At 53.5% G+C, this 22,191-nt stretch overlaps 5 protein-coding genes across 5 annotated transcripts; 2 read left to right on the top strand and 3 right to left on the bottom strand.

The window, feature by feature from the left end:
- The first annotated feature begins 1,971 nt into the window (after positions 1-1,971).
- CAOG_00754 (histone H4) lies at positions 1,972-2,362 on the top strand. The gene has a single exon (XM_004365568.2). The coding sequence runs from the start codon at positions 1,997-1,999 to the stop codon at positions 2,306-2,308; it is 312 nt and encodes a 103-aa protein (XP_004365625.1). The 5' UTR covers positions 1,972-1,996; the 3' UTR covers positions 2,309-2,362.
- Positions 2,363-2,606: 244 nt separating this feature from the next.
- Positions 2,607-7,995, bottom strand: CAOG_00753 (hypothetical protein; the record flags this gene model as incomplete). Its single annotated transcript, XM_004365567.2, has 2 exons — positions 2,607-6,742; positions 7,092-7,995. 2 exons carry the CDS (start codon positions 7,993-7,995, stop codon positions 2,607-2,609), a joined length of 5,040 nt encoding a protein of 1,679 aa, XP_004365624.2.
- A 1,416-nt stretch (positions 7,996-9,411) lies between these two features.
- CAOG_00752 (hypothetical protein) lies at positions 9,412-10,844 on the bottom strand (the record flags this gene model as incomplete). The annotated part of the gene is made up of 2 exons (XM_004365566.1): positions 9,412-9,779; positions 9,884-10,844. The coding sequence occupies 2 exons, from the start codon at positions 10,842-10,844 to the stop codon at positions 9,412-9,414; spliced, it is 1,329 nt and encodes a 442-aa protein (XP_004365623.1).
- Positions 10,845-11,920: 1,076 nt separating this feature from the next.
- On the top strand, positions 11,921-17,162 carry CAOG_00751 (hypothetical protein). Its single transcript, XM_004365565.2, has 7 exons — positions 11,921-12,157; positions 13,381-13,551; positions 13,900-14,625; positions 14,729-14,930; positions 15,054-15,764; positions 15,866-15,924; positions 16,083-17,162. The coding sequence occupies exons 1-7, from the start codon at positions 12,002-12,004 to the stop codon at positions 16,878-16,880; spliced, it is 2,823 nt and encodes a 940-aa protein (XP_004365622.2). The 5' UTR covers positions 11,921-12,001; the 3' UTR covers positions 16,881-17,162.
- CAOG_00750 (diacylglycerol kinase alpha) lies at positions 17,157-21,078 on the bottom strand (the record flags this gene model as incomplete). Its single annotated transcript, XM_004365564.2, has 8 exons — positions 17,157-17,444; positions 17,573-18,065; positions 18,180-18,296; positions 18,433-18,535; positions 18,600-18,775; positions 18,908-19,364; positions 19,494-19,586; positions 19,691-21,078. Coding segments are annotated over 8 exons (2,829 nt in total), but the record flags the coding sequence as incomplete, so codon positions are not given.
- Positions 21,079-22,191: the final 1,113 nt, after the last annotated feature.

Below are 22,191 nucleotides of genomic sequence, written 5' to 3'. Positions count from 1 at the left end.
CATTATCAGGCGCATGCGCCAACGCGGCTGCTGAGCAGTGAGTGGATCGACATTGACCGTTTTGCTGCAACCTGACACAAATTATTTGCTCAACCGCGAGCGCTTCGCCTCATCACTGTCTTTTGTGCCTGTTGGCGATCAGTGTGGCAGACGCAACGCTCGTTCCAGATGTCGAGGTGCGGGGCGTCACACTGGCACACGGCGAATCGATGCTTTTCGAGTTGAGCGCCCTTCGCTCGGGCGGCTCGTATGAAGTTCGAGTTTCGTACCCTGCTTGGGTATGAGTGTACTGGATCTTGGTTGGGTTGACTTGTTGATGCATTGGAATTGGGTGCGCTGACTTTGCACATCCAATCTTTGATTTAGTCACCGGCCCAATTTGACTTGCAGCTCCTCACAGAAACGGAGGCGCGCAACAATGAGCTTGCCCTGGAGCGTCGCAAGCTTCTGAACATTGAAAAGATTGTGTTTCAGCATCAAGCAGAGCCATCAGAGATCAAAGTACGTTGTGCCGATGCTTGAATGAGCCTTGTTGTGCGTTTCGTGCGCTCAAAGCGCTGACTTGACACGTATGACACACGCTTTCAGTCCTTGTCGCCAGGCTCGTTTGTTCGCGTCACAGCATGGTTGACTGGCATTCGCTCACCTGCGGCTCAGGCGCAACGAGCTGACATTGTTGATTCTGTCACCTTTAATATTGGTATGTCTTGGTTTTTCACTGTGATGTGGTGTTGCTACTGGTTTGTGATGGGGTGGTGTGTGATGGGCTGGAGGTATGCAGGTTTCCTTTGACATGCTTGTTGCTTTTTCTGTTGTACACGCGCTATTAGTGTTGCAATCGCTCTACCTGGGCATTCCGCTCGAGGCGTTCAAAGTTGCGCTGCTCGCGCTGCTGTTCGCCGTGATTCTTATCAAGTGGGTTGCACGGCCGCTTTCTCGGATGCTTGCTAATTTCGAGTTGTCCGCGCGTGTCGAAAACGAAGCGACCGAGCAGAAGGCTTGCTAAGCGATTCGGATTGCGAAAAATCCAAGTTTAACATTGAAGCAGTACTTCATTCAAGTCTACCAACCAATGCAGTGCTTTTGCAATCCACCGTCAGTTGGAGCGCTTGTTGTTGCCGCTCGGAGCCCGATACATTTTTTTATCTGACCATGCACATTCGTCAGTCACTCAAACCATTGCATTCCCAGTGCGCTGTATCAGCACGCTGCTATCGGCACCATAAATGCAACTGTCAAACACATTCGTTGGTCACCGGCACCATGAATTGGGGAGAAGGCGAAATTGCGCGAATCGTGCAGGCTGGTTCCAAATTTGGCAATCGGATTGAAATTTGCACGCGCTCTTTTACCGATGTCGCTTCTAGGTCACCTTGAACCGCCTCCTTGTCAATAGTGTATACAATAAACATGTAGTAAGCATGATTCGGCGCTTTATTGGAGAAATACCAAGATGGGCGGGAGCTGGACCGCACACACGTTTCCAATGTCGTTTCAGCCAAGTGCCAACCGACGCTTCTGGCAGATCTTCCACCGGACCAACCAGATAGAATAGTAGAACTTTGAGGCATTAGCGCAACCTAGTCATAGCCGGTACTTCAGGGATCGGGATCTGCCCGAAAACTCGAGCCAAGTTGGACGAAATTGTGACAGGGCGTCCTAAAAATGGAAATCGGATTGAAAATCGCAGCCTCCGCCATTTCGGTGCAGCTCGCCAGCGCCTTTGCCCCGATTGACACCGATTTTTCGCTCAATCTGCCATTTCCCAATCTCTTTGCACCATTTTGAGTGATCAGAGTTGGAGCACGCTTGATTTCCGGGGACGACCGACCAAAGTGCGCGTTTTGGCGCGAAAACTCGAAAATTTCAATTTTTGCGCCAAAACAGCCAACCAATCAAAATTCGCCAAATTATCGCCGCCAGTATTTAAGCCAGTCCGATTTGGCATTTCGAAAGTCACTCTTCTTTTGATTTCAAAAACCTCACTCATCTAACAATGACTGGTCGTGGCAAGGGCGGCAAGGGCCTGGGCAAGGGCGGCGCAAAGCGTCACCGCAAGATTCTGCGCGATAACATCCAGGGCATCACCAAGCCCGCCATCCGCCGCCTCGCACGCCGCGGTGGTGTCAAGCGCATCTCTGGCCTCATCTACGAGGAGACCCGCGGTGTTCTGAAGGTCTTCCTTGAGAACGTCATCCGTGACGCCGTCACCTACACTGAGCACGCCAAGCGCAAGACCGTCACTGCCATGGACGTCGTCTATGCCCTCAAGCGCCAGGGCCGCACCATCTACGGTTTCGGCGGGTAAACTTTTATCGGTTTGCCTTCAAGGACTTTTCTTTCTTTTCTTTATCAAAACTACAAAAAACTTCTGGTGTTCATTCAACACCACATCACTTTTCGAAAGAAATTGCGTTCGCATCATAGAGTTGTAGTCAAGAGCGTTGCACTGCTCAACTGCTGAGGTCAATTACAAGCCACAACATAGATCTACCATAAGAGTTGCCTTCGTCTAGTTGGTGAGAGCAAATCCACATACACCGGCTTCAAATAAACAAAAACTACATTCGATTCACAAAATGTATCTCAGCAACCCCGACAACCCTTCAATGAAACTGCGGCGGAGGAACGGTCAGATCGCTGTTGCTAAACGGATAGCCCAGTGACGACCCGCCGTTGCCAACCGACCCACGTCGAGCCACGGGGGCAAAGCTGCTGCTGGGAGACCCCAGAGTGGTGCCGGGCGCGCTGCGCGTTGCCGGAGTAAGAAGGCCAAATCGTTGCTGTTGCTGGAGTTGCAACTGCTGCTGTAGGTATTGTTGTTGTTGTTGTTGCTGCTGCTGCTGCTGCTGCTGTTGCTGTTGCTGCTGTTGCTGCTGTTGTTGCTGCGGGTAGAACTGGGCAAACTGCTGCTGTTGCGGGAGTTGCTGCGCCTGCGCTGCAGGTCCCGCCATTTGTGTACTGTGCAGTCCGCCACCGACAGCGCCACCTCCACCTCCATATCCAATCACGAAGCTCGAGTGAGCGCGATGGATGGTGCGCGGTGGCTGTTGTTGTTGATATGCAAATTGCTGCTGCTGCTGCTGTTGTTGCTGAAGTTGGAGCAAATGCTGCAGCTGTTGCTGTTGCTGCTGCTGTTGCAGTTGCTGCTGTTGTTGAATCATGAGCTGCTGCTGCTGCTGCTGCATTGACGCTGGGTGCACAGCGTTCACATTCACATTGACAACATTGCTGCCGCCAAGGTTGGGACTTTCGCCAATCGAGTTGAAAAAATCCTCAATCGCGACCAGAATTCTCGTCCGAGCGCCTTGGGTCGAGACGCCTGCAGCTTCCATTTCTTCTTCAGTCATGTTGCACAGCATTTCAAAGTCGATTCCAGCCCGCACCAGTTTGTCAGTGTACTTGTGAAGTCGGAGATTGCGGAGCCAGTCTCGCAGGTCTGGAATCTGACTTTGGTACGCACAGTTGACGACAGCGATGGAGTGTCGACGCCGTTGCTTGGGATACGCCTGTTGCTGCTGTTGTTGTTGCTGTTGTTGTTGCTGTTGTTGTTGGTGCTGCTGCTGCTGCTGTTGTTGCTGTTGCTGTTGTTGCAGCAGCAGCTGCGCTTGAGATGGTGGCACAAGCGTCGCTCCACCCAGCCCTGACTCTAAAATGACGCTCGAGTTTGAGCCCTGACGGGAGACACCACCCATCGGAGTGCCGCTACTGCTGACGTGGCCTCGCGTCGGCGACTGTGTCCCCGACAAGTAGCCAAGCGAGCTGCCAAAGTTGCCCGACATGCCGCCGCCATGCTGTTCCAAACCATACGTGTACAATCCTTCGACCGAATGCGATCGAGGGCCCGTCCAATGGCTGGGAGCGTTGTCCGAGTCGAGGCCTGGACCCTGGAAGTGCTGCTTCTGTGGTTGCTGCATGAACGTGCCATGCGAGAGCGAGTGGGGCAGAATCTGCGAGTGGCTACCGCGCCGAGGCGACATTTGCAGATGGGTTGGTGATGGAGAAGGATAGAGTGAATGAAACGCAGGACCACTGCCATAGGATGTTTGGGGCGACAGGAAGGCATGCTGTTGCTGTTGCTGCTGTTGTGGTGGTTGTAGTTGCTGCTGTTGTTGCTGCTGTTGTTGCTGCTGAGCAACACCAGAAACAACACCGTGCATAGACGGCGACCCGGTGCGCGGAATGTTGGGACCCAATGCATCGTGCGAATGGCGACGTCGGAAGGGCGCCGAAGCGTTGGAGGAACCGCCGGTGATAATACCGTTTGCAGCAGCAGCAGCAGCAGCAGCAGCAGACACGTTGGGGTTCATCACTGGCAAGAAACCTCCCATTGACATGGACGAAAGCGACGCAGACGAGCCATAGTGACTGCTATTCCCGCTCAGGCTGTTGTTGGCGTTGCTGCTGAGATCATCCGAAGCACCACCTGCCAGCTCGTGAGCAGCCGCTGCAGCGGCAGCAAACGTCACAGCCGATGTAAAGCGCGACACATCCAAGTCATCCTCGGAGCCGCCGAGGCCAAGAACGCGCATCAAATGCGCATCTTCTTCGGCGGTGGCGAGGCCATCTGCCACGCTTCCAGTCATGGAGCCTGCTGTCGACGAGCCTGCCAGGTGCTCGGACGAAGAATGATTCGCGCCGGCAGCGCCACGAGGCGAAGCTTGGTGATAGAGTGAGCTTCCAACCCGTGGCGAGTGTGGAGCCGACGAATGACCCGCGTCCATCGAAAACACGGCCAGTGCGGCGGTAGCTGCACTTGTTGGCTCAAGTGACGAGCGCTTGGACGTTGCAAGCGACGAAGGTCCAGACAAGTGTCCAGCAGCAGTCGTCGGGAAAGCCCACGGCCGCTCGGACACGCCGGTTTCCTCTTGCTGTTCATCGATACTCAGCATCACGAGACTACGTTTCCGTGGTGGTATTTTAGCTGTGCTGGAAACGGTGTCGTTCGCCGCGGGGGTCGCAGCAGACGTAGCGACTCCGTGTTGTTGTTGCTGGGGCATCTGTTGTTGTTGTTGTTGTTGTTGTTGTTGTTGTTGTTGTTGTTGTTGTTGTTGTTGTTGTTGTTGTTGCTGTTGCTGTTGTTGTTGTTGCTGGGGCTGGGGCGATACCTGAACTGTGGACGATAAACCAGTCTGCACAGTCGATGCAGTCGAAATGGAACCGTGATCATCGCCATCGCGCTGCACACTGCCACCAGAAGTGGTATCGACGTGCAAAGTCATCTTTGACACAAAGAGTGGGGGCGAAACGGTGGTCGAACCAGCGGATTGCGCTTGGACAGTGCTGTCCAAGCCCATGCGAGATCGCGTTGATGCCGGAGGAGGGAGCGCAGCACTGGTGCCGCCGCCGGATGAGGCAGCAGCGAGTGCTGGGGTCGTCATTGGCATGCCCGCAACTGCGACTGCCGGTGTCGGCGGTGCTGGTGCTACAGCTGGTGCAGCTGATGGTGGTGCTGGTGCGGCGGCTGGTGTAGTGCAAGTAGCGGGGCTAACACAACCATTGGCGGTTGCTGACGGAACGACAGTGGCTGCGACAGACGGCGGGACCGCATCAGCAACGTTTGTTGATTGGGACCCCAAGTGGCGGGAATCAATCGAGGTGGTTGAGCCCAGCGAAGAGCCGAGTGACTGGGTGCTGCCACCACTCGCAACGCTCCCTCGCAAGCTGCCCTGCGACAGTTGCCGAGTTAATCGGAACTCGTTGAACTTGGCAATGGCGATGAGCATCCGCTTCCGCGCACCCTGGGTGGCAATTCCCACAGCCTCCAGCTGCCCGTCGTCCATTTGGACGAGCTTTTCTAGCGTTACGCCAGCAGACACGAGCGTGTCAGTGTACTTGTGGAGTCTCAGAGCCCGCAAAAACGCACCAGCGTCCTTGATTTTCAGCGACGCAAAATTCAAGGCCTCGAGCGAATGACGCCGCCGCAATGGCAGCAGAATATCGCCCGTGGAAGCGCGGCGGCCCATGTGAATCGGGCGCTGCTGCGAGGAGGAGCGGTCAGTGTCAGACGACGAGGATGGAGGTGGCTGCGATGGCGGGGTCGCCACCACCGTGGTCGTAGAAGCGCCGCTGCTACTGCTGGGATTGTTGCTTGTGGGAGGAGCAACCGTTCGTAAACCACTGCTGTGATCTGGTTTTGGTGATTGTACTGCCGAAATCTTAGAGTACTGAAGGTGCGGGGATGGACTTTCAGGTTGGGACGGCGGAGCGAGCGGGAGCGAGTTTCCGCCAAAGAGAGAAAATGTTCCAGCGCCAGACTCGTTGCTCTCGGCTGAGCTCGCGAGTCGTGCGCTGCCGGCGCCCGATAGTAGGGTAATGCTCGGTGACCGCGACCACATCAAAGGCCAATCCTCATCATCATTGACCCGCGAGTCGTCGCCCCAAAAGTCAACGGTGCGTGGTTTTCGACTTGGCGACGTGCTGTAGAGATTGGGTTGGGAGTATCGTCGGGGCCGCGGATTGAATGCGACCTTGTCTGCAGCAGTGAGATCCGAGCCGCCAGACGCAGCCGAAGCTCTCACAAGCGGCTTGGCAACATCGACAGACCTGCTCCGGACGCGATGGTCGTCGGCCGCGATGAGCGACGCCCACGACATCATGGCAGTGTCCAAGGTTTTGCCAGTGCCCACAGCAGTGCCCGTCGTCTTGGATGGAATGCCAGCCGGTTCCGCTGTCGAGACGATCGATGTTGTCGATGCGTCGTTGTTGAGCAGGAGCGTGTCGAACGTTTGGAATTCCTCTTCTACTTTTTTTGGGGGGAGCAACAGGTGAGCCAAAGAGTTCAAGAAGTCGAGAAAACAAAAGCCACTCAAACTCAGGCACTTTCTGCTTCTGCATGTTTGTCGATCTTGTTGAGTGAACGAAAAAAAAAAAGTGTAAAATAACAAGGTGTGAAACAAGTAAAAAATACAAAAAAAAAAAAAATAACGAGTGAAAGGAAAGGTATGCGATCAAGAATGGCGCGACAACGAACAGTGGCTCCCCACAAAAGACACGAATGTGGAGATCAAGATCGAGTAGGATGGGGGAACGAGAGCTAGGGGAGGACGGGGAGGACAGGAAGGAGGAGGAGGAGGAGACGTGGGACTCACCGGGCAAGGTCGAAGCGATCTGGCGTGCTCCATCGCACGACAGCGACGCTCCCGCAGCCAGAGCAGCAACGCGATCACCGCTCGGTTGGGGCGCATCGCCTTGCTCTCTGGACGTCGGAGGGGTGAGTGGCAGGATTGGCGACGTCGGCTGCACAATACCAGGGGAAAGGACGGGTGAGAGCGAGGATTGGAATCCAAGGCCAGGCGCGGAAGAGCCAGACAGGGATCGGGGACGTGTCGCCACGCCGGGCCGAGCGCCAGCCGTTGCTGGCAGTGCAGTTCCAGACGATGACGACGTGGTGGCGGCGGCGGCAGCGGCGGCAGCGGAAGCAGCGGAAGGGCCCGACAACGACGACGCCGACAACGGAGGATCTGGCGCAGAATGCAACAGCAGCGGTGCAACAGCAGATGATGACGCCGCAGCGCCGGCTGCAGCCGGCTGTGGCCCTGCAGGCAGCGCGCCAGCGATACGCACAGTGCCAGCATTCGACACAAGCGCAGATGCAGGACGGGCCTGGTCGGACACTGTGCCGCTGCTGCTCTTTGACGCTGGTAACACGCCGACACTGCTGGAGAGCGGCTGCGGCTGCTGGTGCTTTGGCTGCTGTGAGTACTCTGCCGCATCAGCGGTGGGATGGCGGTGCGGATTCATCATGTCGGTGACAGCGGTGACCGTGGTGGTGGCGGTGCGGCTGCCCAGCGCTGGTGGCGGCGGCTCGCGGAGGGGCATGGCAGGCGGCGGTCGAGGGTGCGAATACGCGTTGTGGGAAGCAAGCAACGCCGGTCTGCCGTCTTCGGCCGCAAGGTGTGTGCTGGCAGTAGTGGCAGTCGTCGTGGTAGCAGCAGTTGTTGAAGGAGTCGCTGCTGCAGGCGCCGTGTCTGCAGCAGAGGAGGGCGCCACCATGTCGAGCAATACGAAAAAAAAAAAAAAAAAAAAAAAAAAAAAAAAGGAACAAAATCAGAAAAAAAAAAAAAAAAAAAGCACGAAAAGAAAGCAACACAAGGTGTATGAAACAATGAATGAAATGGCACGAGAATAATAACAAGGACCGACGATAGAATGGAAAACACAGACACAATAAGGGGGAAGAAAGAAATATTGACAAGGAAAAATGGGTGAAAGCAGAAAGCAAGGGAAAAAGTCAATCCCGACCCGAACGTGCGGAAAAGATCTGAGAAGAGAGGATGAGAATACAGCAAGGGGGTGGGGAGGAATGGGAAGGAAATGAAAGCACACTCGCGGGGAACTCTGTAGAGAGGAAGCAAATCTGCGTGAAGGAGCGATTTCGTTCGATAAACCCATCTTCCTTGGGTGGACGAGCGCAACCCCGTTCCCCTCCCCTCCCCCAACGCGCGCGCCTCCCAACTTGGCCCATTTTGTCGGAAAGTATCTCTTCACCTGGTTGACAGGTTTTTAGATGGCAATCAGGACATTGAGAAGAGTAGAGGACGAGCAACACTGAAGTCGCCAGAAAGAACGCAGCTCAGCGCACCCAGCAAATCCGACCGAGCAGTTGTTGTTGTTTTTTGTTGTTGTTGCCGTTTGTTGGGAAGGGGTGCAATTCGTGATATCGATTTCAGATTGGGTACAACAGAATGGAATGACTCATACCAGCGAAGAGTTTGTACGTCGGGACTCGTGGCAGACGGGCGGACAGGCGTTTGAACCGCTGCTGGGGTGATTCTGCTTTTCTTCGTCTTTGTTTCAAATGCAACTCGGGTTCCTGGGCTGCAAGGGTGCATGCAAAAAAAGGGCAGTGATGAATGAACCGCGCTCCGGATTCGTCGACCACAATCTAAGAGCACTGCTTTTTTGCGTGAAATTGGAATCGCCGTGCAAACAAAAACGCTCGATTTGGTGTTTCCCGTTCCGCCCCTAAGAAATCAACGCTGCTCAGATCGGAGCATGCCCGAGCTGTTTTCTTCCTTCTGCAAGCAAAGATGTTCACTTTTTCCAAACCTACGAGCAGCTGGATCAGCACGCATGCCACGGCTTTTGTGGTGGCAGCGTCGGTGTGCAAAAAAAACTGTCGAGGTTTTTGCTCCGTGGTGTACAGCTTTCGGATGTTGAGATGGCTGTGAACGATGCTCGCTTCGACTATCTATTGTGATTGGTGCGGAAGCTCAGTATGCGATGGAAGGCGCGGGGAGCGGAGGGGGGAGGAGAAATCGCGATCATTGAAGGAATTGTGAGTGCAAATCTTGGACACCCCCACCTCGTTGCTCAGCATCGGCCATTGTCCGGTCGGTTTGACGTGTGTATGAATCTATTGTCGTTTTCTTTTCGCAATAACAAATCGAAACACCTGAAATCATCCATCTAAACGCGACCGTCATACAATCTTCGGATGAGCATCTCGACCCAGACACGAACGGGCCCAGCACCGGGCAAACAAAAGTGCACACAATCGTTTCCACCACGGTGCGCGTCGACACGCTCGACCGTGCAAGGAACGACGTCCAGGATTTCTAGCCGAGGGTCGCGAGCAACCTCTTCGCTGACGATTCGGTTTTGAAGCAACTGGTCCTCCCCAAGGTTGAAGTCCGAGTAAGTGGCGCCCCACTTTGGTTCGCGGTCGTTGCACAAGCCACCGCTGTCGTAGTCGCCGCCCTGGAAGTGCCTTGGAGGAGTCAGGCGAAAGAAGGTGCGAGCTGCAGGATTTCGATCCTGGCGGGCAGACGCGGCGTCTCGAGTCACGCGAATGATGTGAGTGTACGCATCCACCCACGAGGAGTTCTCAAATTTGTAGTTGTTAGACATGAGGTGCAGACCTATGTTGATCACCATGTACTGTAGTCAGCAGCATCGGCCATGATGGTGAACGCTTGGGAGAGGCGATCCAAACTCAGCTGAGGGTACGGCTTTTCGCCCAACATGTCGACAATGTAGGGGACGTAGTTGGCGATGAGGGTGAAGTTGAGAGCGGGAAAGTAGCCGGTAACGCGATTGATTCGCTTCACTTTGACCAACTCGAAGCCGGCCGACTCCACCAGGTTCAGGAACACTGAGACTGTTTGCAGGGTGAGTGAGTCGCCATGGATGCCGACCGTCTTGTTGGTGAGCGCAACAGTCAACGCTGTCTTCCAGTCGACCCCAATTTCGGCAACCGTATCCGTGTCCCAGAACCAACGAGCCTCGTCCTCATACGGGCACTGCCAGATAGAAGGGGGCGGGTAGATATCAAATGTCTTGTTCCAGTCGGCGTACGCCACAAGTCTGGCGAGCACTCGTGGATGATCTGCAGGGAGCTGGTACCATCCTCGTGGAGATGCCGAAGAGGCTTGGGAAGTTGGCAGTGCAGGCTCTGCTGGCGACGGCGCCTGGGTTGTCGATTGCGCTTGTGTTGTCGGCGATGGAGTTTGTGCTGCGGGCGCAGCCGATGGGAGGCTGGTGGCGGTCGGGCTTGTGGGAGGTGATGGTGTGAGATCTAAAGGCGTGGGAGTTGGCTGATCGGACTCGGAATGGCTTGGCTCTGCTGCCAGCGAATCTGCCAGCGAATCTGTAGCCGACGCAATGCAAGAGGCGAAAGCTGCTCCTGTTGTACTCGGGTCTGACAAGACGACAGCAGCATGGTCCACGACCTGAGGGAGCACGTTGTTAGGCAAAAGAGAAGGGCTCGCATCTGCCGCGTGATCAGCTTCCGGAGTGTCGGGAGGAATGGCCGACTCTGACCACACCAAAGCCCATGTGATGATCAACACTAGGCAGGCAAACACCGCCAGGATCTTGAACCTTGGCGCCTCCAGGGGCATGGGTGGTTAGAAGATGGGCAACCGAAAAAAAAAATTAATAATAAAAACAAAAAAAAATGTGTTTGTAAAAAAACCACACACAAACCAAAAGAGAAGAGAATGAGCCGTGCAAATATTCTTCATGCTGGAGGAAGGTTCACAAGGCGCTTCTTGTTGGCGGTTACTGCCGTTGGTATAGAAAAAAGCAGGAGAGGTACAGACGAGCAGGAGTGTGGACAAGTGGGAGACCCACAGGCGTGGCGTTACTCCCCCCCCAAAGCAAAGCATTCGATACGTCCGAGGTACACTCGTCCTCTGGGGCTGACTTTTGCTCGTATAGTGAATAAATGTCCATTCTACGATATCTAAGCAAATGATGTCAGGATGCGGCTTGTGTGGCGAACGGAGGGGTGATTGGCAACTTCAGGTTTGCTGAGAGCATGGCGAAAATTCTCCGACGAACGATTGGGGCCCTGCTGCTACCGGATCAGCCGGGCCAGCACCACCACCACCACCACCCTCGCTTCTCCCACATGAGCTTTTGGTGCATAAGCACGCTCTATGGCTAGGAAGGGTCCGAAGGCAACACAGCCACGCCTGCAAGAACAGTCGGATTTTTGTTGTTGGTTTTTGTTGGTTGTTTTTCCTCTTTTGTCACTCCGTGAACAGGACTAGGGTACCCCGATTCCCTGGTTTTTTTCTTATTACCACCATCATACAAATTGAATATTCAGAGGCGTTGGACGAAGGACGGACGCGTTTCGACTCGAGCGGACTGACCCCCTCCAACATGAAACAAAACAAGCTAAAACTGGTCCTGGTCTACTTGCTGCTCTGCAAAATGTCAGGACACGAACTCGCTCGATCGAGCCCTTGCACAATCGGTCGAGAATGTCCGGAGGCAATGGAGGGGACGAGGTCAGTGTGAAATCTGTGTAAATCAATGCGATTCGCACAACCCTCAGTTTACGTCGGGCTAGACACAAGATACGAATGGAAATCCCAATTTTGATGTTCAAACTGAGATCTGAGATGAGGAATGGACGCAACAAAGCCTGTCTCTGCTCTGCTCAGAATCGTCCTTGGAAACAGGCGCACTCTTTTTTCTTCTTCTGTTGCTTCCTTTTTTTTTTTTTTCTGTTTCCTCGATTTTCTCATCCAGTCCTTCAACATCCACCATGGCTGGCATCACCGACTCTGCGCTGCTCGCTTGGCTCGAAGTGTGCGATGTCGAAATGTACACTCCCGACGGGCGTGAGATTGCGAGTGTGCCTCTGCCCGATCTCTTGCGCAACGGCGTCATTCTGTGTCGCCTCATCAACCGCATGATCCCTGTACGTGCGCCCACTCGTCCCCTGAATCACCTGCTCTGCATTCGAATCGACGCCACCAGAGCAGCGATGAATCGTGCACGGAAAGCGCGCAAAGTGAAGCAGGGGGAAAAAAGTCAAAACGGCAGAAAAAAAATCAATGGCGCCAAATTGAAGCACGCTTGGAACGGCTCCTCCTGCTGCTCCGAGACAGGCGGATGCTTCCCAACCACGACAAATACATTGATGGTGAATCAGATGAAAGGGGGGACGAATCACAAGAACGGCGGGCACTTGAGCTGTCGACCAGCGAGGGCAAAGTGGTGAAAGCGAAAAAAAAAAAAAAAAATTCGTCTGAGACGAGCGAAAACTCGGGGGGCAGCCAGCGTTCACTGGTTGCGCCTCTGCTGAAGATCGACAAGGGATCGTGTTGGGATTGGCTTTGGTGACCACTTGCTGCATTCGTGCGGCCCAGTGTACAATCATGAAGCCAAAAAAAAAAAAAAAAAAATCCGCCTGCCGTAGTCATTGCTTGTTCAGTTGTCGCCGCCCCTCCCCCCTCCCGCCCCCCTCCCCTCCTGCGCCCCGCGTGGTCGTGCCTTGGACCCGGGTTTGAGCGTCTCATGAGCACAACAGCACAAAGAGACGATGATCTTCAACGCAACACCAAAGCAGACCATTCGCAAAACCACTAAAACAAACAAAAAAAAAAAGTCATAATAAAATCAATAAATAATCGAACAAAACGCCTTCTTTGGTTGATGGCTTGTTTGTTGTTTGGTTTTCGTGCTTTTTTTTTTTTTTTTTTTTTTTTTTCCTTCGACTGCTTTGCAATCTGGCGTTGACAACTCTTTAAATCCCTTTTGCACCTTTCGTCCCATTCTTGTCTCTCCGCCTCTCTCTCTCTCTCGCTCGCTCTCCCATGGCGACACAACGCGCGTTGCGTTCATGAATGGATTGTGAAACCGCGCTGTTTTTTTTTTTCTTTTTTTTTTTTGGTTTTGTTTGTTCTCAATCACGGCCCAAATGAGCCTCCTTCCCTCCTCTTCCTGCTCCAACACGCATTGCCGACCCCACAACAAGATTCGCCTCATGCCAAACAACAAAAAAACAGCAATCTGCTGCAGTTGGTCGTGCTGCCCAAAGTTGAACTTTGTGTTGAAAACCGATGACCGACTGTTCACTTTTGTTTGCCGCTCACTCACACCGTGTGTGCCATTCATTGTGTGCCCTTCGTTGCTTGACAGAACTTGATCGGCAAGATCCACACCTCGTCGCTGTTGCACTTCCCATCGCGCCAGTTCCTGTGCGTCGAGAACATTCACCGCTTCTGCGCCGCGTGCAAGTCAGAGTTTGGCATGACTGAGGCAGAGCTCGCCAACGAAGAAGACATCTACAACATGACCAGCTTTGACATGGTACGCAGGGCTTCCGACATTTGACTCTGGTCACATTCATCATCGAGCAATGAGGCGGCTGACTATGCATGGTGGTGGCGAAACTGTCTGTCTGGGGGAGGAACACATTTCTAAAATTCACACCAACCGACAAGCTGTTTCCAAAACAAACATCTCCCAGAGCCGTTCCGCCCCTCCACAATCTTCCTACTGAGATTCGAATGGCTGTGCTCACTCTTTAATTTGATTGTGTCTTGTCCACGCTTGTCTGCCGTCTTCTTGCTTTGCGTTGTTTTTCGTTCTATCTATCGCCCCTATCTATCACCCCTATTTTATCCCCTATTTATCCCCTATTTATCTCCATTCCAGACCGTTCGCATGGTTGCCACGCTGTCAAAGAAGGCCGTTGAAAAAAAGTGCCCCGTGCCGCCACTGGAGGCCGCAAAGGTTGCCGCGCCCCCGCCCAAGAAGATGACGCCAGAGGAGTTCCGATCAAAGATTGTGGACGAGATTCGCTTGACCGAGCAGGCGTACGTCAAAGACCTCATGTCGCTCAACCACAGCTACATTCGCCCGCTCCGCCAGGTTGAGTTCATCCATCCCTCGGACTTCAAGAAGCTCTTTGGCAACGTCATTGACATTTTCGAGTTCCAAAAGCGCTTTTTCAAAAAGCTCGCGCAGACCTCGAGCCTGCCGCCAGACCAGCAGCGGATTGGCGCCTGCTTCCTCGACCACAAGGAGGCTTTCAAGGTGTACACCATGTACTGTGCCAACCACCCGAACGCCGTCGCCACGCTGCTCAAGTACGAGACGTTGCCCAAGTGGAAGGCATTTGCTGCCAACTGGACCAAGACCACTGGCAAGCTCTTTGACATTGGCTCGAGCCTCATCAAGCCCATCCAACGCATCTGCAAGTACCCCCTCCTGTTGCGCGAGCTCATCAAGCACACGCCCGAGACCCACCCCGACTTTGCCGACATCACCGAGGCCATGGATGCCATGAACAGCGTCACCATTTACATTAACGAGATGAAGCGCAAGCTTGAGAATCTTCAAGTCATGGCGCAGCTGCACACAAAGATCCACAACTGGAGCGTGAGTTTTTTTTTTTTTTCTTTGAACTTGTTGCTTTTGTTTATTGTTCGGTTTTTGCTTGTACGTGTGCGTGCTCTTACACCCCAATTGTGTTGATTCGCAGGGCCCTTCGCTCGTCAGCTCGGGTGAGCTCATTCAAGACGGCATGGTTACCCAAATCGATGGGACCAACAAGGAGACCGTCTACCTCCTGCTGCTGGGCAAGCAAACAGCCATTTGCCGCAAGCGCAAGAAGGATGAGTATGACTACAAGCGATCTGCACCCAACGACTACCTTGTTCTGAAGAACCTCAGTGACGAGCAGCGTAAGCAGCATGTTGTTTGTCGTTGCGCAAGTCGATCGATCTCTCTCTCCCTCTCTCTCTTGTTCATCCTTTCTTGTCTGCACTGTACTCACTCAAAACGCACAACGAAAACCCTGCGAGCAGTTCCATTCGGGTTTACCATTTCTTCGACTGTCCCGACCATGCTCGAGACTTGGTCGTTCCAGTGCAAGAATGCTGGTGAAAAGAACCAGTGGCTCGCCGCGCTGTCCAAGACCATCAAGGTGGATCCATCTGGATTCAAGTCGACGAGCATTGTTGCTGGAGCCGTCACGCAGACCGATCAGTCAGCCAAGTTCACGGCCGAGAGCAACGAGAACAAGGTTCGCTTTGCCTTTGGCTACCTCAAAGCTCTCTCGGACAGCCAGCTGCAGCCTGAGCTTGCAAAGCAGCAGCAAGAGTTTGCGTCCGCAGAGCAGCGGACTGAGGCCATGTTCGAGCCTTCTAAAAGCCTCGAGCGCGAGCTGCGTGAGCGAGCCGCCAACGTCGAAGAGCTCAAGGCTGAGATTGCCCGTCGCGCCGAGCTTGCCGCCGCGGCCAAGCCGGCTGTCGCTCCCAAGCCTGCAGCGCGCCCACCAGCGCCCTTGCCTTCTAAGGAGGCACCCAAGCCTGCTCCAGCACCCGTTACAAGCGCGCCCACGTCGTCCGAGCGTGACTCATTCTCGGACATGAGCCGTGCCTCGATCAACAGTCACTCTGGCGTGTTGTCAGCTCTTGGTCCCAACGATACTCTCGGCTTGCGCATCAACAGTCGCCCCACTTTGACCGCCATGGACGAGACGCTGTCTGATTTCGAGAGCATGAGCGTGATTGATGGTCAGTGTGTTTGCTGTTGTTGTTGGTGGTGGTCTTTTTGGTTTGATTTCTTTTGACTTGTTGCCAGTATGCTCACCTTTTCGCACTTTGACCGATTGTAGTCGCTCTGCCCACTATCTCTGAGGAGGAACACGCACCCTTGCCGGATTTGCCCACGACGGTAGGTGTTTTTGTTTGTTGCTTTGGCTTGTTTTTGGTTTTTCGTTTCTTTCTGTGGTCGTTGCACGCTTGTTTCTGAAATCCGAAGACTCCTGCTGACATTCGCTTTCCCTCCCCCCCCCACCCCTGTTACTGTTTTTTTTTTTTTTTGTTCTCTAGGAGGAAAATTCTGCAGCTGTTGCGGCCATGGAGCTGTTGGCAACCGAGCTGGAAGATCAGCGAACCAAGTGCGCGCACTGCAACGAGGTCATCACCGATCCGACTACCAGCACGTTGGCCTTGGGCAAGACGTGGCACCAAGACCATTTCTGCTGCCAGGCGTGCAAGACGCCTCTCTCTGGCTGCACCTACCACGAGAAGGATGGCAACGCGTACTGCAATGACGACTACCAGCGCCTGTTCAACTCTTGCGAGGCCTGCCGGCAGCCCATCAACGACGGCGAGTTTGTCACCATCGGTGACAACAGCAACATGCGCTGGCACAAGCACCACTTTGAGTGCGAGCATTGCAAGGAGAATCTGCTGTCGTCCAAGATTTACGAGCGCCTCGGCAAGATTTACTGCGAAAAGGACTTCAAGGCGCAGTTTGGCGTCGATTGTGGGCTCTGCGGCCAGCTCATCGAGGGCAAGTACATGGTCGCGCTCGAGCACCATTGGCACGAAAATTGCTTCGTTTGCAACTACGAGGGCTGCCGCGCGCCCTTCCCCGACGGCAGATTCTACAACCACAACAATGCCCCGTATTGCGAGCTTCATTTCCACACCATCACTGGCTCGCTCTGCAACGAATGTCAAAAACCCGTGCTGGGTCGTCACATCACTTCGGCCACCGGCAAGGTTCATCCTGAATGTCTGATCTGTACCATCTGTCGCCGTCAGCTGAGTCTATCCGAGCCGGTACAGGAAGTGGTCAGCGGCGGCAAGGCCCGATTCCTCTGTGGCAATTGCGTTGCCTAGTAAGGTTTCGGGGGTTTTGTGCTGCTTCTGCGCTGAGAGGTTTTTTTTTTTCTGTTTGTTGGTTTCTTTCTTTTCGCTTCGTTGTCTTTTCTGCTTCTCTTTGACTTTTCTTTTACTTTTCGTGTTCTACCGTGCTTGTTTGGATGACTCGCCACACCATCATTTAGTTGTTGTCCTTGTCTACTTTTAACTGGTATGTTTTTACCCGCATCTGTACCTCCAACAATGAATTTCAAGTCACTGCTTGTTGTCACCGCTTGTTGCAATTACAATGAACGAACGATTGTTATATTAGTCGAGTCAAACCATGTCATGGCGCAAACACGGAAAAATCAAACCGAAGGGGGAAAGAATCAGCCAATGTGTGCATGATAGGATGCACACAGAACTTGTGCAACCGGCCAACAGATATTGCCACATAAATACGGGGTAGAAGCGTGGGGGGGGGGGGGAAGAAATATGAACGAAGGGTTTTCCAAAAAAAAAAAGTGGAACATTTTTTGCTTCAAAACAGAACTTCCTGTGATAGGCTCTTGCCAGATCCGAGTTGATTCGAAGAATAGGCTGCAATGGAAGAGCAGAATGAGAATCAGTGCACTCAGGTGAGAGAGTTGCAACAATCGCCAAAATAACAAGAAGCAAAGCAAAAACACGAAACCGAGAAAGACGAAAGGACAAGAACAACCTCATACCTCGGAACTGCTTGGAAAGCATCACGGGAGACTGATTGCCGCTTGAGGATTGCTGGGCTTCGACAGTGCCAGAGGGAAGAGGAGCCGCTGGCGCGGACTGTGTTGCAAGAGAGCTCAAATTTTGCTGACTAGCGCTGCGAGTGGTCGCCAGACGCGATTGGGTGTTTTCTGTACTGGACGAGCTGGAAACCTGGCCGATCTGGCCGACCTGGCCGACACCCTCCACGGAGTTGGAGCGGGACCGGGACTTTTTGACTTTCCGCAGCATGGAGGACTGGTTGCGATAATTAACACGAATAATGGAGGGTCCGAGCAGACACGGTTCGCCGTCAACTTGCACCGGAAGCTCCTTTAACGTGGTGACAGTCACCTGACGGCATTGGCAGATGCGCAGGCCCGACCCGAGACGCGCCTGCTGGATGGCCAAGTCGAGTGCGTTCTCAATGCCAATGACTTCGATCAGCCCGTCGTCGAATTGTTGAGGTTTAAATTCCTGTGTGGAGAAGGAAAACAAAAGACAATGAAGGAACGTTGTGATATCAGAATCAGGCGATAATACTCGCGCCAAATAAACCAGAAACAACAACCGCAAAAAAGAGGTACACACCTCTGACACGCGAGTGCCCCAAGGATTGGTGCCACCAGCGTAGCTTGTAATGTTCAGGAGGCAAATTCCTTCCAGTTTGTGCATGCGCAGCAATGGCGTGTAGTCCACACCATCGCACTTTCATTCCCCAACAAAATAAAATAAAATAAAAAAGGTAAGAGTGAAATAACCAGCCAGTCAGTCGGTAAGCGCGGATGAAAGTGGCGGAAAACAGACTCCTCAAGCAAAAAAAAAAAAAAAGCAAATCACATACCTGCAATTGAACCACTTTGGAAAGATCCTTCATCGAGTGCTTGAAAATGTCAACGCCACCAACCATGCCGTAGAACATTTTGTTTCCGATGCGGCTCTTAAACCTGACACCGACGAGTCGTCAATTGTTGTCCAACAAAAGAAATAAAAAAATCGCGCACAACTTACCGATCAGGATTTTTCTCGCGCGCTTGATGGAAGGCCAGTGCAGTTTTGGCATCAGCGCCGAATGAAAAGTAGTTGTTGATGACGTCAAGAGGTGCAGTGAGTGCGGCACCCTCGACTCGTTCACCGTGGGGCGTGACTTCGAGATTCCAACGGTCCAGCTTTACAATCTCTGCGTGCTGTTGGACAATCGCGAAACAGTACACACAACGACGACGACAACGACAACAACAAAAACACAGATCAGAATCTTCGCAAAGCCGACAAAACACCAAGAACCGCACAAAAAAAATCATCTTCTCGGCTCGTACCTCAACACGCTCCAGAATCGGCGAAATCAGCTCATCGCTGTAGCCACCACCCCAGCGCAATGCACGAGCCAGATCATTGCCAGTGCCGAGAGGTAGGACTGCAACCGGCGGTCGCGGGTTGAGCTGAAGATTGTCGATGGCGGACAACACCCAGCCAACCGTGCCGTCGCCACCGCACACAAGAATTCGGTAATTTGCAACATTCGCAAAGAGCTTCAGTCCGGCAGCAGGGCCACCTTGAGTGAGATCGAACACTTGCATTGGATTGAGAAGCCACTGGAATATTTGCATGAGCTTGACGCCTTGTTTGCCGCCACTCTTTGGATTGATGAATACGAGCAAAGGCACAATGTTGGACGGGATTTCAAGGTGGAAACGCTTGGAGATTTCGGCAATGCTCTTTCTTCGCAAGTCCTTCTTGAGCGACTTTTTCTCGGCTCGAGTTTGAGGAACAGTGCTGTGAGCCGGAGGTGAGGCAAAGGGGTTGCGGAGGAGGGGGGGAGAGAAAGAGAAAGAAAGAGAGAACAGTAAGCATGGGAGTGTGTGCGCGTGCATGCATGTGTGGATCAACAACGCATCGACTTACATCGACTCTGGATTATCTTCAGGTCGCAAGCGGATGGCAGAGGGGGGTAGAATAATGTTGGCATGCTCTCCAAAGTTGCAATCCGACGGAAGCCTAGAACAAGGTGTGCGCCACATAGCAGGGACGACGCAAATCAGAATCATGCACACCACACATAGCCCAACATGTCTCCGCTCACGGAATCACCAACCACTTACTTTTCGGTGCAGGACATGTGCGCGACAGTTTTGCACCATGAGCACCGCACGGCAGCCGACGACGGCTTGGCCAAGGACATGGCAATTGCCGCTCCACAAGCGCGCTTGCAAACCGTGCAACGACTGTGACCAAAGTTGCCCTCGACGAAGTGGTGGGCGGTTGTGCACGGCGGGTTGCTTTCACGGGTGAACTTGGCGCGACACGGGATGGCGCGGTTGACCATCTTGCGGCAGCCGTGGTCGACAACAATGCGGCAAGCCGAGCACTTGAAGCCCTTCTTGAAGCCCACCATCTTGCGGCAGACGTTGCAGTAGGCCACCTTTCCAAATTCCTTGGGGTACCAAATGTGCTGCTGCTGGTCATTGTGCTCAGCCTCGTTGATGGCCTCGCGGAGGGACAGAGAAGGTCCCAGCGACTTTTTCTTTTTGCGACCACCACTACCACCACCTTCGGCGGCGTTCGCCAGGGAATCAGCAGCGCCATTCGCATCCTGGCCAGCCGCTGCTTCGGGAGCCAAGACATCTTGCAGCGAGGAATTCTTTTTGCGATGGAGGCGGCGATTGCGGAGTCGTTGGAACGGCCCGCTGCTGATTGTCGGCGCAATCGTGCTGAGGTTTGCATGCATGGAGGCTACTTCAGAAGCGCTCGGGCCCGCTGCCCCTGCGCCTCCAGCGGCATCCGCCGGTGTCGAGACAAAGCCCTCTTCGTCCTCGTCAGAGTCGTTCTCGGATCCGTCGTCGCTGGTCGACCCGTCGAGCGAGTCGTCCGAATCAAGATCCGTCTCCGACGTTGACGGCTCTGACTCGTCGTTCTCGAGATCCTCGTGGTCGTCCGAGTCGTGGTTCAAGTTCGGGCTGCTTTCGGAAACTATCGGCGCAGCGGTATGAAGAATGGGCATGCTCGCGAGTCGAACGTTGGGGTGATCGGGATTCCGGCCTTTCGAGGGCGCGCTTGTCGTTGGAACTGTGGATGTAGCTGTAGCTGCTGCTGCAGCAGCTGAAGCTTGCGATGAGGCAAGCGAGGCCTTGAATGTGGCCGCAGCAGGAGTCAGCGGCTTTACGCTGCTACCGCCAGACAAGAGCGATCCGATGCCAGGGTTGAGCAGACCGTTGGAGCTGGCGGCAGTGGTGATGAGGAGTGGCGATCCTTTGCTGGCATTGGGCGAAGGACTGCGGCGCATCGTTTTCGAGTTTAATGGCGGAGTTCGGCTGCGGTTGATGCCCGTCAGATTTGTATTCGTGTTGCCTGGCTGTTCTGGCTCGCTCGTTTCCAGCGCAGGCAGCGACTGAGTTGAGCAATCCTGCGCCAGCACGGGCTCGCCCCCAAGGAGAGAGCGCCGGGCACGGGCTCGAGAGTGGTTTGTGGGTTGGATGAATCTCAGATTGGAAGAAGGGTCTCTGAGCAGTCAAAGCAATGGTTAGGGTGAGTTGCTGTCGACGCCATCTAATGGTTAGGGTGAGTTGCTGTCGACGCCCATCTCGACTGTGTGTGTATGTGTGTGTATGTATGTGTGTGAGTGTGTGTGAGTGTGTGTGTGTGTGTGTGTGTGTGTGTGTGTGTGTGTGTGTGTGTGTGTGTGTGTGTGTGTGTGTGTGTGTGTGTGTGTGTGTGTGTGTGTGTGTGTGTGTGTATGCGGAGTTGTTGCTCGTTGTACACTTTGAACTTTTCGAATTGGCTGAATGAGAGTGAGCAAAAAGTGAAGGGTTGGTCGGAATTTCAACCGTTCCCCGCCCCTCCCCCTCGCCGCCTTGCAAGCAATTCAAAACCACGTCGGTAAGCGACCACTAAGGCTCGGATTGGGCACACTTTCGCAGCAGTCAGCAAGCCAGCAGCAGCAGCAGAGCAATCGAAACCGCTTTGTGCTTTTTTTTTTTTTCATTTCCTTGCTGGTTTTGTTTCGCCATTGTCGTTCGCACTGACGCGGCACACGACCGACCGGGCATCGACATGCAACGTGACATGTCAGGTCAGGCCGTGGCGTCCAAGTGCCAGAATGGCTCTCTTCCTTCTGACACAGGGTCGTGCCTAAAAAAACCCAAAAACCAAAATCCAAACCAAAAAAAAAAAAAAAAAAAAAAAAAAAATCGAAATTCACCAGAGCAAGTTGAGGCATAGACCTCGCTCATTGAACCGTGGTTTGCAGAGCAGTCTCGGCATTGTCTGGGCTTTTTGCTACGCGAATTCACTGCGCTAATGTCGGCGGCATCTGGCGGCGTTGGTTTTCACCAGCACAAAGAAGAGGCATTCAGCGAAATCCGACGCTCCATTTTTGGTGGCCGCTTTTTCCCCTTTTTTTTTTTTTTTTTTTTTTTTTTTTTTTTTTTTTTTTTTTTTTTTTGGTGAAAATCGCTTCGGTTTTTGCTGCTGCGGTCCTCCAAACGGCAAGTTTCGCTTCCAACCGCTTTGTCCGGTCCCGCACCCCGAGAACGATGCTCTCACCACTCCCACTTGTCCATGGGTGTGTGGAGGACATCCCCCCACCCTCAAGGCCGCGTCGTAG

The sequence above is a fragment of the Capsaspora owczarzaki genome, assembly GCF_000151315.2.
Source record: "Capsaspora owczarzaki ATCC 30864 unplaced genomic scaffold supercont2.1, whole genome shotgun sequence".
NCBI classification, from domain to species: Eukaryota; class Filasterea; order Ministeriida; family Capsasporidae; genus Capsaspora; species Capsaspora owczarzaki.
The sequence above is the reverse complement of the archived record's forward strand: the minus strand, read 5'-3'. Positions and strand labels throughout refer to the sequence as shown.

Bases quoted from the DNA above. Each gene is read 5' to 3' on its own strand.
- CAOG_00754 (XM_004365568.2), top strand. From the start codon at position 1,997: ATGACTGGTCGTGGCAAGGGCGGCAAGGGCCTGGGCAAGGGCGGCGCA.
- CAOG_00751 (XM_004365565.2), top strand. From the start codon at position 12,002: ATGGCTGGCATCACCGACTCTGCGCTGCTCGCTTGGCTCGAAGTGTGC. The intron at 14,931-15,053 runs GTAAGCAGCATG...CCCTGCGAGCAG, and splicing joins GAACCTCAGTGACGAGCAGC to TTCCATTCGGGTTTACCATT. The intron at 15,925-16,082 runs GTAGGTGTTTTT...TTTGTTCTCTAG, and splicing joins TGCCGGATTTGCCCACGACG to GAGGAAAATTCTGCAGCTGT.